This window comes from Scyliorhinus torazame, chromosome 8, assembly GCF_047496885.1.
Source record: "Scyliorhinus torazame isolate Kashiwa2021f chromosome 8, sScyTor2.1, whole genome shotgun sequence".
Lineage (NCBI taxonomy): Eukaryota > Metazoa > Chordata > Chondrichthyes > Carcharhiniformes > Scyliorhinidae > Scyliorhinus > Scyliorhinus torazame.
The window spans coordinates 12,701,632-12,713,633 of record NC_092714.1 but is presented as its reverse complement, the minus strand read 5'-3'; the positions used below and the strand labels follow the sequence as shown (position 1 = coordinate 12,713,633).

Genomic DNA, 12,002 nt, shown 5'->3' with positions numbered 1-12,002 from the left:
CCAGTCTGCACCCTCCCTTTTCTCGGCACCTGCTGCCTTCGCGCCTCCCCCCCCCCTGGCAGCGTTCGGACTTTCACAGGGCGTGTTTCTTGCCGGGTGGACGTTAATGGACGAGCCAGCGTCAAACTGCGCTGCGGTTGGGGACGCATTTTGCGTCTGCCTCTGGGCCTGCAGAGTGTGTGCGCCCAACCGGCGAAAAATTCAGGCCCACCTGTCAAAGAGCTCCGTTCTCCTCCAATAGTCTTACAGCTGAGAAGGTGAAGCGTGCCAGAAAATGAAAAACAGAACACAATTGTATTTAATGTCCCCAATGATTTTCACCCAGGATTTACTCACAGAAGTGTCCTGAAAGTTAATCTTTAAACTCTGTGGCCTTCAGGGCAGTCCAGGGGGATCGGCATTTCCATTGGAGTTCATGGGTTAAATCCCAATAAAAAAACTTGAACACAATCTACTTCTTTCCCTTTATTTACGGGATGTGGATGTCGCTGGGAAGAACAGCATTTGCTCCCCATTTCTAACTGTCCCGAGAAGGTGCTGGTGATTGATGGAGAACTGGCAATTGAACGTGGCTGGGCTGACATTTCAGAGCGGCACTGAGGTGACACCGTCTGTCACATCAGACATTTCACTGCCCTCTTGCTTAGGTTTAAATAATCCCGATGCACAATTGGTGGCTTCCGCAAAGTTATTAAAATAGATTTCCCGTTCAAAGTATTTAGTTCTTGTTCCTGGGATGTGCTAGGCGTAGATTAGCTGCCATAGAAACCGACTGGTCTATTAGACCACAAGAGCATAAGACATAGGAGCAGAATTAGACCACTCGGCCCATCGAGTCTGCTCCGCCATTCAATCATGGCTGATATTTTTCTCATCCCCATTCTCCTGCCTCCTCCCCATAACCCCTGATCCCCTTATTCCGAAATTAACCCTCCACACTGCTCACTCGCACTCTTTTACTACACAACTGAGCAAACGCCAATGGAATCGAAGAATATATTGATGAAATTAGATGACGTCATATGGGAGGGAGGAGGGTCGTAGAGAGCACAAACACCTACACAGACCAACTGGGCTGAATGTCTGTTCCTGCACTATAATTACTGTGTAAATCTATATATAAATGCTCAGGGATATTTCTTAATCAATGTCGTGGTCCCTTCAGTTCTGATATTGTTTTCCATTGTAGGTCTGGATGGAGAAAGAACTGCTTAACGAAAGATCTCAGTCACTTTCTGGATAATTGCACCCCTCCAATTACAGCGCGAAGCTCTTTAATCAGTTAGAACAAGGAACAAAGAACAAAGAAACATTACAGCACAGGAACAGGCCCTTCGGCCCTCCAAGCCTGAGCCGATCCAGATCCTCTATCGAAAACTGTCGCCTATTTTCTAAGGATCTGCATCCCTCTGTTCCCCGCCCATTCATATATCTGTCTAGATACATCTTAAATGGCGCTATCGTGCCCGCCTCTACCACCTCCGCTGGCAATGCGTTCCAGGCACCCACCACCCTCTGCGTAAAGGACTTTCCACGCATATCCTTTCCAGGGCAGCACGGTAGCATTGTGGATAGCACAATTGCTTCACAGCTCCAGGGTCCCAGGTTCGATTCCAGCTTGGGTCACTGCCTGTGCGGAGTCTGCACATCCTCCCCGTGTGTGCGTGGGTTTCCTGCGGGTGCTCCGGTTTCCTCCCACAATCCAAAGATGTGCAGGTTAGGTGGATTGGCCATGATAAATTGCCCTTAGTGTCCAAAATTGCCCTTAGTGTTGGGTGGGGTTACTGGGTTATGGGGATAGGGTGGAGGTGTTGACCTTGGGTAGGGTGCTCTTTCCAAGAGCCGGTGCAGACTCGATGGGCCGAATGGCCTCCTTCTGCACTGTAAATTCTATGATAATCTCCCTTAAACTTTTCCCCCCTCACCTTGAACTCGTGACCCCTAGTAATTGAGTCCCCCACTCTGGGGAAAAGCTTCTTGCTATCCACCCTGTCTATACCTCTCATGATTTTGTAGATCCCAATGGGGTCCCCCCCCTCAACCTTCGTCTTTCTAAGAAAAATAATCCTAATCTACTCAACCTCTCTTCATAGCAAGCGCCCTCCATACCAGGCAACAGCCTGGTGAACCTCCTCTGCACCTTCTCCAAAGCATCCACATCCTTCTGGTAATGTGGCGACCAGAACTGCACGCAGTATTCCAAATGTGGCCTAACCAAAGTCCTATACAACTGTAACATGACCTGCCGACTCTTGTACTCAATACCCCTTCCGATGAAGGAAAGCATGCCATATGCCTTCTTGACCACTCTATCGACCTGCGCAGCCACCTTCAGGTTACAATGGACCTGAACACCCAGATCTCTCTGTACATCAATTTTCCCCAGGGCTTTTTCATTACCGTATAGCGTATATCGTATTAGCTTTGCATTGTTGGGACTAAATTGCCCTGACTGGTAGTCAGGCCTCTGGGGTCACTCTCTACACCTTTAGCTGGTGGGGCTGTGGGGAGGGTGCGGTTCATTGTCAGGAACTGTGACCCCCCTTACCTGGTCACCATCTGGGGTGAAGGACCTGGTCCAAGAGATGTCCGTTCCCAGCATCGGTGTGAATCATCATCCAAACGTCCAACGGCGTTCTCGAATCTGGGGCGAAATTCTCCTACCCGCCCCGCCACATTTCTGCGCCGACCGGCCGGCGGGAGTCTCCGTAACACCGGCCGGTCAATGGGGGTTTCCCATTGTGGGGCAGCCCCACGCCGTCGGGAAACCCCCGGGCGCCGGCAGAACGGAGACTCCCGCCGGCGGAGAATGACGCCCCTGTTCCCTTTTCTCTGTCTGAGTGTGAGGGGATTGGGAGAGACTTTAATCAGCTTCAATGCCCCTGGGCTGTAGAGGGTGAAAATAAGACAATGGCGTGAACCTGGTGCCAGGCATCTGAACCCCGATTATCAATGTGGCACTTTCACAACCTGAGACTGGCTCCACAACCTCCCATCGAGATGGAACTATTCATCCCAGATATAAATGAATGATAATTACACGTGTAGATTGTGATGGTGAGAGACAGAGAGGATCACCATGTGAAGTGTTAACTTGTCTCAACTTTGCACCGATTCCCTTCATTGCTTCCGTTCTGCTTCTGTAACGCTTCAAACTCCAGCTTTGTGGCAATTATTTTACAATTGTAACCACAAGAGTCAGCAAATAAATAAACACAGCAACCAAATCTAAACAGTCGGTGTCCATTCCATTCTTTCAACAACAACCTGCCTTTATACCATGTTCAAACATAGTAAAACATCCTCGAGTCCGACACAGAAGGTTAAATGTGCCACCAAGGCACAAAAAGAGATATTAGGACAGGTGGCCAAAGGAGTCGGTTTTTAGGGAGGAGAGAGGGGCAGATAATAATAATAATAATGTTTATTATTGTCACTAGCAGGCTTACATTAACTCTGCAATGAGGTTACTGTGAAAAGCCCCTAGTCGCCACATTCCGGCGTCTGTTCGGGTACGCAGAGGGAGGATTCGGAATGTCCAATTCACCTAACAAGCACGTCTTTCAGAATGTTTGGGAGGTAACCAGAGCGCCCGGAGGAAACCCACGCAGACACGGGGAGAACGTGCAGACTCCGCAGACAGTGCTAACCACGGATAGGTTTAGGGAAGCATTTCCAGAGCTTGGTGCCTCGGGCATGACCCCAAACGTTGTGCGATGAAAACTGAGGATGTTCAAGAGGCCGGAACTGGAGGAACTCCTAGGCCCATGGAGGGTGGAGAGGAAGGGGCAAGCTTTGGATTTGAACACAAGATGGGAGTTTTACAATCAATGCTTTCCTGAGCCAGGATCCAATGTGGGTCAACGAGTGCGGAGAATGGACCAGGATGTGAATTCGGATTCAGGCTGTTTTTGAAATGAAATGAAAATGAAAATCGCTTATTGTCACAAGTAGGCTTCAAATGAAGTTACTGTGAAAAGCCCCTAGTCGCCACATTCCGGCGCCTGTTCGGGGACGCTGGTACGGGAATTGAACCGTGCTGCTGGCCTGCCTTGGTCTGCTTTCAAAGCCAGCGATTTAGCCCTGTGCTAAACCAGCCGTGCTCAGCAGCTTCAGCCATAGTTCAGGTATCGTGGAGTCAAGATTTCCTTCAGCGTCTTAAGCACAGGATATCCATATTGACAAAGTGCTGGGCCAGTGTGACACTGATCTCTTTCCGATGAGACATTGAATCGAGGAACTCGCCTGCCCTTTGAGGTAGACTTAAAAGATCCCGTTGGAAATATATCGAAGAAAGTTTTCCCCAGTGGCCCGGCTAATCTTTATCCCGCGACCAATGTTTGTGGGATCTTGCTGTGCTCAAACTGTCTGCCATGTTTCCTGTGTTAGAGACATAACTGCATTGCTAAAGAACTACATTGGCCGCTATGCACTTTGAGGCAGCATAAGTTTGTGAATGTTGCTATTTCAATGCAACTCTTCTTTGGCTGTGTTCAGACAACTACCAAACAAACCTTACCCCACCCTCATCCTTCATTCCCTTCCTCTCGCACCACCTCCTGCCCCCAGCCACCACCACCAGCCCAGTACCTCTTGAGGGACTTCCGGACAATCCTGAGGTTCTTCATTGGAGTTTGAGTAGGCTCAGTTTACTGCTGCCCCCTACTGGCTGGCTGAGCGGCATTGTCTCTGAGGCACCGCACTGGCTTCAATCTAAATCCGGACAGTTTGCTATGTCCCTGTTGACATTGGAATTAGGGACAGGAATGGGCCTTATGGCCTCAGAGCCTGCTCCACCTCTCAGTAAGATTGTGTATAATCTCCTGCTTCACCTCCACATTCCTGCCCTGTGATCCAATCCCCTTAATCACTTGTTGCCCAAAGCTCTATCAATCTTTATCCTGAATGTATTCAATGAATATATAGTGTCAACAAATGAGCATCTGCAGCTCACTGGGGCGGAGGTTTCCATAGGTTCGCAACCCTCCTGACTGCAGGCTGGCCCCCCAGCCAGAGAATATGGTTGCCGAGTGCTAAAATCTTCGGCCAGGGGATACAGCCTCACCCGCCCAACACATTGAGGTCACCACCTGGAGCGGCTCCCCACCACCTTCTCAAGGGCGAATTAGCGATGGGCAAGAAACGAATGCTGGTCCAGCCGGCGATTCTCACTTCTTCCTGAAGAATTATAAAGTAAGATGGAAATGAAACAGTCGAGACCTGATATTTGTTGCATTTATTTATTCACTAACTTTCAAATACACAAATGTAAAACAATCATTGCAGAGGTGGGAGTTCTACAGTCTGAACTCAAACTAGAGAGAATTCAGAGCATAATTATTATTATTTATTTATTGTATAATACAGGGTTATAAGTGTTTAAAGGGCATTAGTGCCAGACTGGGGCACTTTAATGATTACCATGCTGACCCCCATCCTTCGACACTCTCTAAATCAATGTTTCTCAAACTTTTTCCCACGATGACTTTATTTTATTGCCAGATTGCGTGCGACACTGAAGGGAACGGTGGGGTGGAGGGAGGTTTAAGGGGGTGTTGGGGGTGGGTAAGGTTCGCCATGATTGGGACTGCTAAAGTTTGAATAGAATAGGATAGGATAGGACAGAATACCTCCAGTGCAGAAGGAGGCCATTCAGCCCATCCTGTCTGCACCAACACTCTGAAAAAGCACCCGACCCAGGCCCACTCCCCAACCCTATCCCCCTAACCTCACCTCGGGGCAATTTGGCATGGCCAATCCACCGAACCGGCACATCTTTGGACTGTGGAAGGAAACCAGAGCACCCGGAGGAAACCCACGCAGGCAGGGGTAGAATGTACAAACTCCGCACAGTCACCCAAGGTCGGAATCGAACCCGGATCCCTGGTGCTGTGAAGGCAGCAGTGCTAACCACTATGCCACCTTGCTGCCCTGCAATGTTGCAATGTGTAGGCAAACCCACAGGCATTTTACACAGGCTTTTTTTTTGCAAGCAGCAATCAGACCTCAAAATATACCTGTTAGGCCACAGGGATCAATCAGAAAAATGGTGCAAGGATTAAAAGGGCCCTTGCAGCCATTGCTGACTTGGAGAGAACAAACCCCAAATCGTATCTCATGACCCCACTGGGAAACCCTGTTATAAATGGAACAAGGATTGTTTAAGGTTCTGTTAATGTGACCATTGTGAGAGGTTTGGGGAAGATGTTACAGGATCTGAAAGGCCTGGAGTTTTACACGTGTAAAACTTTGAAGGTGACAGAGAAAGTCAATATGATTGTTGAAAAAAAAAAACTGTACAGGATTCTTGCTTTATAAATGAAGGATACAACGGCCAGGATGTTAAGCCAAACATTACAAAACACTGGATAGGCCTCAGATTGGAATATTGTCTCCAACATTTGGAGGGATGTCAAGACCCTGAGAGGCCAGGTACAAAATAGATGTCCCAAAGGAATGAAGAATTCCAATGATATGGAGGGAGTAAAGAAAAAAGAATTGATCTCCTTCGAGCAAATACATTTAAGGGGTGATTGAAATGTTGTGTTCAAATTAAGAATCTTCTTGATAGAGTAAATGAGAATATATTGATCCAGTTATTCCCTACAATGGAGATGCATTCTGGTGCGGATTTGGGGCAGGTTCGGACATGCGTTGTCGATGGATGCAACTGGCCATTTAAAACATCAATTGTCTCCACTGAAGTGGTAGTCCAGAAATGTGAAAATAGAGTGTGAGGATTACAGCAGGTAACCATAGCGCTGAACTTGGTGAATTCATTTGGAGAGATAGTGTTCCTCTTTGGAGACTTTAGATACCCCATTGGATGTGATCCTAGGACAGCCTTGGGAGAGGTTAGTCACCTTTTGGGATTGTTGAAAGTAAATATAATTGTGCAGAAAAAGTGCATAAATGCATTGGAACTGGCAAAGCTGTCGAGGAACTGTCAAAACTGTTAAAGAGCTATTGAAGCTGTCAAGAGCTGTAAACGGACGGAGAATCCCGCTGCCGTGAACGGACGGAGAATCCCGCCCAATATCACCTCCCTCAAAATGAGAGCAGATGAGATCATGCAGTGTCTCGCAATCGCTCTGCTGCCAATTAAAAGCACGGAGAGTGATCCCAAGGGACTGAATAATGATCATGTGCCATTAAGTACCGGTTAATGCAATTTGAAAGGAGCACCTCGCTCACTCCTTAATAGGGTTCCAGCAGTGCAGTTTTCTTGTGTAATGGGCCAAACTGCATCAATCAACAGGGTCTTTGCCATCTTTACGAATTGCATCCAGTCACAAAGTGATCGATACTTTGTCCATTGCATCTGTGAGTCCAGGCAAGCCTGCAAAAGGCAGATGGAATAGTCAGTCAACAGATATTCAATCCAGATATTGATCTGCTCAAAATTAAATCATTGAGTCATAGAACCATTCAGCACCAAAAAGGCCCTTGGGCCATCGTGTCTACGCTGGTCAAAAACAACTACTTAACCATTCTGATCGCATTTTCCAGCGCTTGGCCCATCACCTTGTCTGCCCTGGCATCGCAAGTGCACATCTAAATACTTCTTAAATGTTATGAGGGTCTCTGCCTCCACCAACCTTTCAGGCAGCGAGTTCAAGACTCCCACCACCCGCTGGGTGAAAAGGTTTTCCCTCATATCCCCTCTAAACCTCCTGCCCCTTACCTTAAATCTATGCCCCCTGGTCATTGATCCCTCCACCAAGGGGAGAAGTTTCTTCCTGTCTGCTCTATCTATGCCCCTCATAATTTTATACATCTCAGTCATGTGCCCCCTCAGTCTACTCTGCTCCAAGGAAAACAACCCCAGTCTATCCAATCTCTCTTCATAACTAACACTCTCCAGCCCAGACAATCTCAACTGCATCCTTTCCAGTGCTATCACATCACTCCTGTAATGTGGATTCCAGAACTGCACACATTTCTCTAGCTGTGGCCTAACCAACATTTCCCTGCTCTTAAACTCTATGCCTCGACTAATAAAGGCAAGTACACCATTTGCTTTCTTCACCACTGTATCCACCTGTTCTGTTGCCTTAAGGGATTGGAGTACATGCACACCAATGTCCCTCTGATCCTCGGTGCTTCCCAGGGTCCTGCCGTCCAGCATGTATATTTGCTTTGTTTGCCGCCCCGTTGACTCTTGTGGCCCCTCACAGTCCAACGAGTCAGGCCACTACCACCTGACCATCATCATTATTCCTCAGCACTCACAGCTGCAATACTCTCCAAGTCAGGGTCAGGGAAATAATTCCTCAAAGGCAAGGGCTGAGGGCCATGGGCCAGGCAACTTGAAGGGCGCCGGGCAAATTGATGGGTGGTCCTCTGCAAGGATCATGAGGACAAGGGGTTGTGGGGTGGGCTGGAGGAGTTGAATGTCCCGGGATGGATCACCTAACTGATTGTCAGTCTCTCTCCTTCTCCAAATTCTTTCAAATATAAGATGAATGTTGGGTTCGATCCAGCTGAGATTTCTGTTGTCCTGATAAATGCAGCCAAGGTGAGCAGACATTGTTGAAGGCATCAAGGCCAATGTAGGCTGGAGCCTGCACCATATCGGCAGGGGGCCGTGCACAGGCTCAAAGCCCAGCCACCCATCAGGCTGAAGAGGGGGCTAGAAGGATACACTGACGACGAGCTGGTGTGTACTGGACTCGCTGGTTTGACTAGGGGCTGAAGGATGCCATGTGCCACAGAAGAATATCTCACCAATGGACCACAGTGGCACCATGTTGAGGAGGAAGGCACCCACTCTCGGTGGCCTTGAAGGTCACGTCAGCCCTCAACGTCTACGCCACTAGGTCACTGAAGGGCTCAAGCTGGGACCCATGTGCCATCTCGCAGCCGTCTGGCCACAGGTACATCCGGGGGGTCACGATTCTCAGTATGCCTGGGCATCCAACTACATGAACTTCGACCTGTACCAGCCCCACCAAGGTGCCAGGCTGCAGTATTCACCGCCATCACCGGGATGTCCCAGGTCCAGGGGGCCATCGATGGCACACATGCTGCCCTGCAAACACCGGGGTATCAGGAAATGCTCTATATTTACAGGAATGGATTCCACTCCGTGAATGTTCAGATCATGTGCGACCACCGCCTAAAGATAATTCACATGTGTGCCCGCAACCCTGGAAGCGTGCATGACAGCTGCATCCAGGAGCACACAGAGATGTCCAGTGACTTTGAGGATCACCTCAGGATGTCGGTTTGGCTTTGTGATGGACATACTCGTTAAGGTCATGGCTGATTACCCCAGTGCAGAGATCTGAGACCGAGGCGGATTTTCGATACAATGATACCCATGCTGCCACCCTTGCTGTCATTGAGCGGTGCATTGGCTGCTCAAAATGCAGTTCGTCAGCCTAGACCGCTCTGGCGGAACATTGTAATATGACGCCCAGGGAGTCGCCCGTTTTGTGGTGGTCTGCTGTTCCCTCCACAACATCAGCGGAGCGACATTCTGGATGAGGAGGAGAAGGAGGAGGAGGAACATGCGGCCTCGTCTGAGAAGGAGGACCAGGAGGGGCTGGAGGACGGGCATAAGGAGGATCTGGAGGATGGAGGACAAGCGGTGGCAAGGGTTCAACATGCCAGGAGGACCAGAGAGGCCGTCATAGCTTCCAGATTAATTTGACAGGAGGGTCTGTGTCCATTAGCTCAACGGCCCCCCATCTCGATCTCCCTGTTCCCCCTTTCCATAACCCCCTGTACCCCATCCCCACCCCCCCTAAGGATAACATTAGGGTCACTTTTCAAGGCAGGACAGTGATGACCACTCACTCTGTGGTAAACTGTGGTGTTCCTCAAGTTCGGATTTAGGATGACTCCAGTCTTTCTGCTGACAGTGCACTCTCATCTTCATGCAATAGTCTGCATCAGGATCACTTTATTTTGACCACTGAGGAGTGGGAGACGAGGGGGGGTGGGGAGAGAGGGGTGGGGAGAGGTGGGGGAGCACTGCGCGGGGAACATATGTGTCTAGTGAGTGATGGGGCTCGCAGTTCAGGATATCTGTCAATGGGTTTCCTAGGCTGTCACTAGTGGCCTCTCTTGGGGGGTCTGTAGCAGGAAGCAACTCCAGGTGGGGATACCCACCCTATGCCATGCATTCCTGTTCCCCCTCAATCAATTTAGTCCAATTCGTCCAATTCCCGTACCAGCCTCCCCGAACAGGCGCCGGAATGTGGCGACTAGGGGCTTTTCACAGTAACTTCATTTGAAGCCTACTTGTGACAATAAGCGATTTTCATTTCATTTCATTTCACACTGAATACTGTCCCCATACCCAAAAGGGTCTTGTAGTGTTTCCTCTGAATTGCTGGATAGAATGACAGACACTGTTCATCACCATGAGCATCAACTTTTACACACTCTCTCGCACACACACTCTCTCTCTCTCACACACACACACAAACAAACACACACACATTTTCAATATAATGGCAACTAAAGTGGTGTCTGAGGTTAGCGGCGACAACCTCGCCAAGGTTGTCCCAGCAAGGAAATGGAGGTTGGGCTTACTCAAGGCAAGCCCGCCATTGCTGCAGGGATGGCCATTGTAGTTAGGGCACCTCTCCGTGGGCCTAAGAGTGCACAAAAACGAGGATCTCCACCCGGAGCTCACTGAGGGCTGCCAGGGTTTAACTTGTAGTCTCCCCACAAAACAGCTGGCCCACAATCACTGGTCAGACACCTGCCATTGTCGAGAAAAAGGCCCAAACTCGCCACTAAGGGGGGCTCAAATGGGCTCCTGGGGGTTGGGGGGGAGCACGTCATCTGCCACTCTTACCCCTGTGCAGAATGGCATGAAAGAGGCAGGAAGACAATGGACATGCCATCTGCCCCCTTTCATCCAATTTTTCCAGCCTTCCCATTTCCCAGCCCATCCCCAAAGGACGGGTAGAATCCAATAATAATAATAATCGCTTATTGTCACAAGTCGGCTTCAATGAAGTTACTGTGAGAAGCCCCTAGTCGCCACATTCCGGCGGCTGTTCGGGGAGGCCGGTACGGTAATTGAACCCGCGCTGCTGGTCTTGTTCCACATTACAAGCCAGCTGTTGAGCCCACTGTGCTAAACCTGTCCCGCCATCCATCCATCCGTACTCTTTCTCTCATGCTCTTTGTCACACTCATTCGATTTCATTACTGGGTTAAAAATACTGGAACCACTCCCTAACAACACGGTGGTTATACCTACACCACATGTCCTGCAGCGGTTCAAGAAGGTGGCTCGCCACCCCCTTCTCATGGGCAATTAAAATGAACATTAAATGTTTTCCTGGACAGCCATGCCCACATACCCTGAACGAACTCACTCAGCCACACACAACCCTCCCTCACATTCATTTCCCCATTCATTCTCACTCCCTCGCTCCCTCTCCATATTCTTCCCATTCCGACCATTCCCTCTCTTTTTGATTGATACTCTGCCATCAATCACTGTTTTCCTTGGGCTGCCCTTCCTTGTGCTTGCCAAGCGTCACATTATCCGTTGAGGTCAGTCCCTTTCGCCCATGTCATTGCTACATTCCCTCAGTGTTGAAATCGAGAATCTCTTCCTCCAGCTCATACCATGAAGCCGCGCTTTTCGCCACCCGCTTGCTAATGTCTGATTTCCTCTGTTACAATTTTCAGACGCCCACTCGGACGCCGAGGGTCTCTTTTAATGAAATGTTTTTTTTTCATCATGCCAACAAAATCTATCAAAGATCTAGTGAGAGGTGATAAACAAAAAGCAGGGGGCTTTATACCACGCCACCATTCCAGGATGTAAATTGACTATGGACTTCACGCATTTAATGTCATCGTCCAGGTCATCATCGAGAAAAGCTGCAATAAAAACATATTAAACATAACATTAGACATAGATTATCATAGAATTTACAGTGCAGAAGGAGGCCATTCGGCCCAGCGGTCTGCACCGGCTCTTGGAAAGAGCACCCCACCCAAGGTCAACACCTCCACCCTATCCCCATAAC

At 49.1% G+C, this 12,002-nt stretch overlaps 2 protein-coding genes across 2 annotated transcripts in view; one reads left to right on the top strand and one right to left on the bottom strand.

Annotated features, from left to right (window-relative positions):
• LOC140428714 (lysozyme C-2-like) overlaps positions 1-1,749 on the top strand; it is a 39,833-nt gene extending 38,084 nt beyond the window's left edge. The window contains 1 exon segment of the mRNA XM_072515439.1: positions 1,190-1,749. Coding sequence (XP_072371540.1) covers positions 1,190-1,286 — 97 coding nt within the window. The 3' untranslated portion in view covers positions 1,287-1,749.
• Positions 1,750-5,226: 3,477 nt separating this feature from the next.
• Positions 5,227-12,002, bottom strand: part of LOC140427644 (lysozyme C, milk isozyme-like) — a 62,479-nt gene continuing 55,703 nt past the window's right edge. Inside the window, exons 4-5 of the mRNA XM_072513092.1 lie at positions 11,775-11,853; positions 5,227-7,339 (exon numbers count right to left, since the gene is read on the bottom strand). Coding sequence (XP_072369193.1) covers positions 7,273-7,339; positions 11,775-11,853 — 146 coding nt within the window. The 3' untranslated portion in view covers positions 5,227-7,272. The remainder of the gene's footprint in view (positions 7,340-11,774; positions 11,854-12,002) is intronic.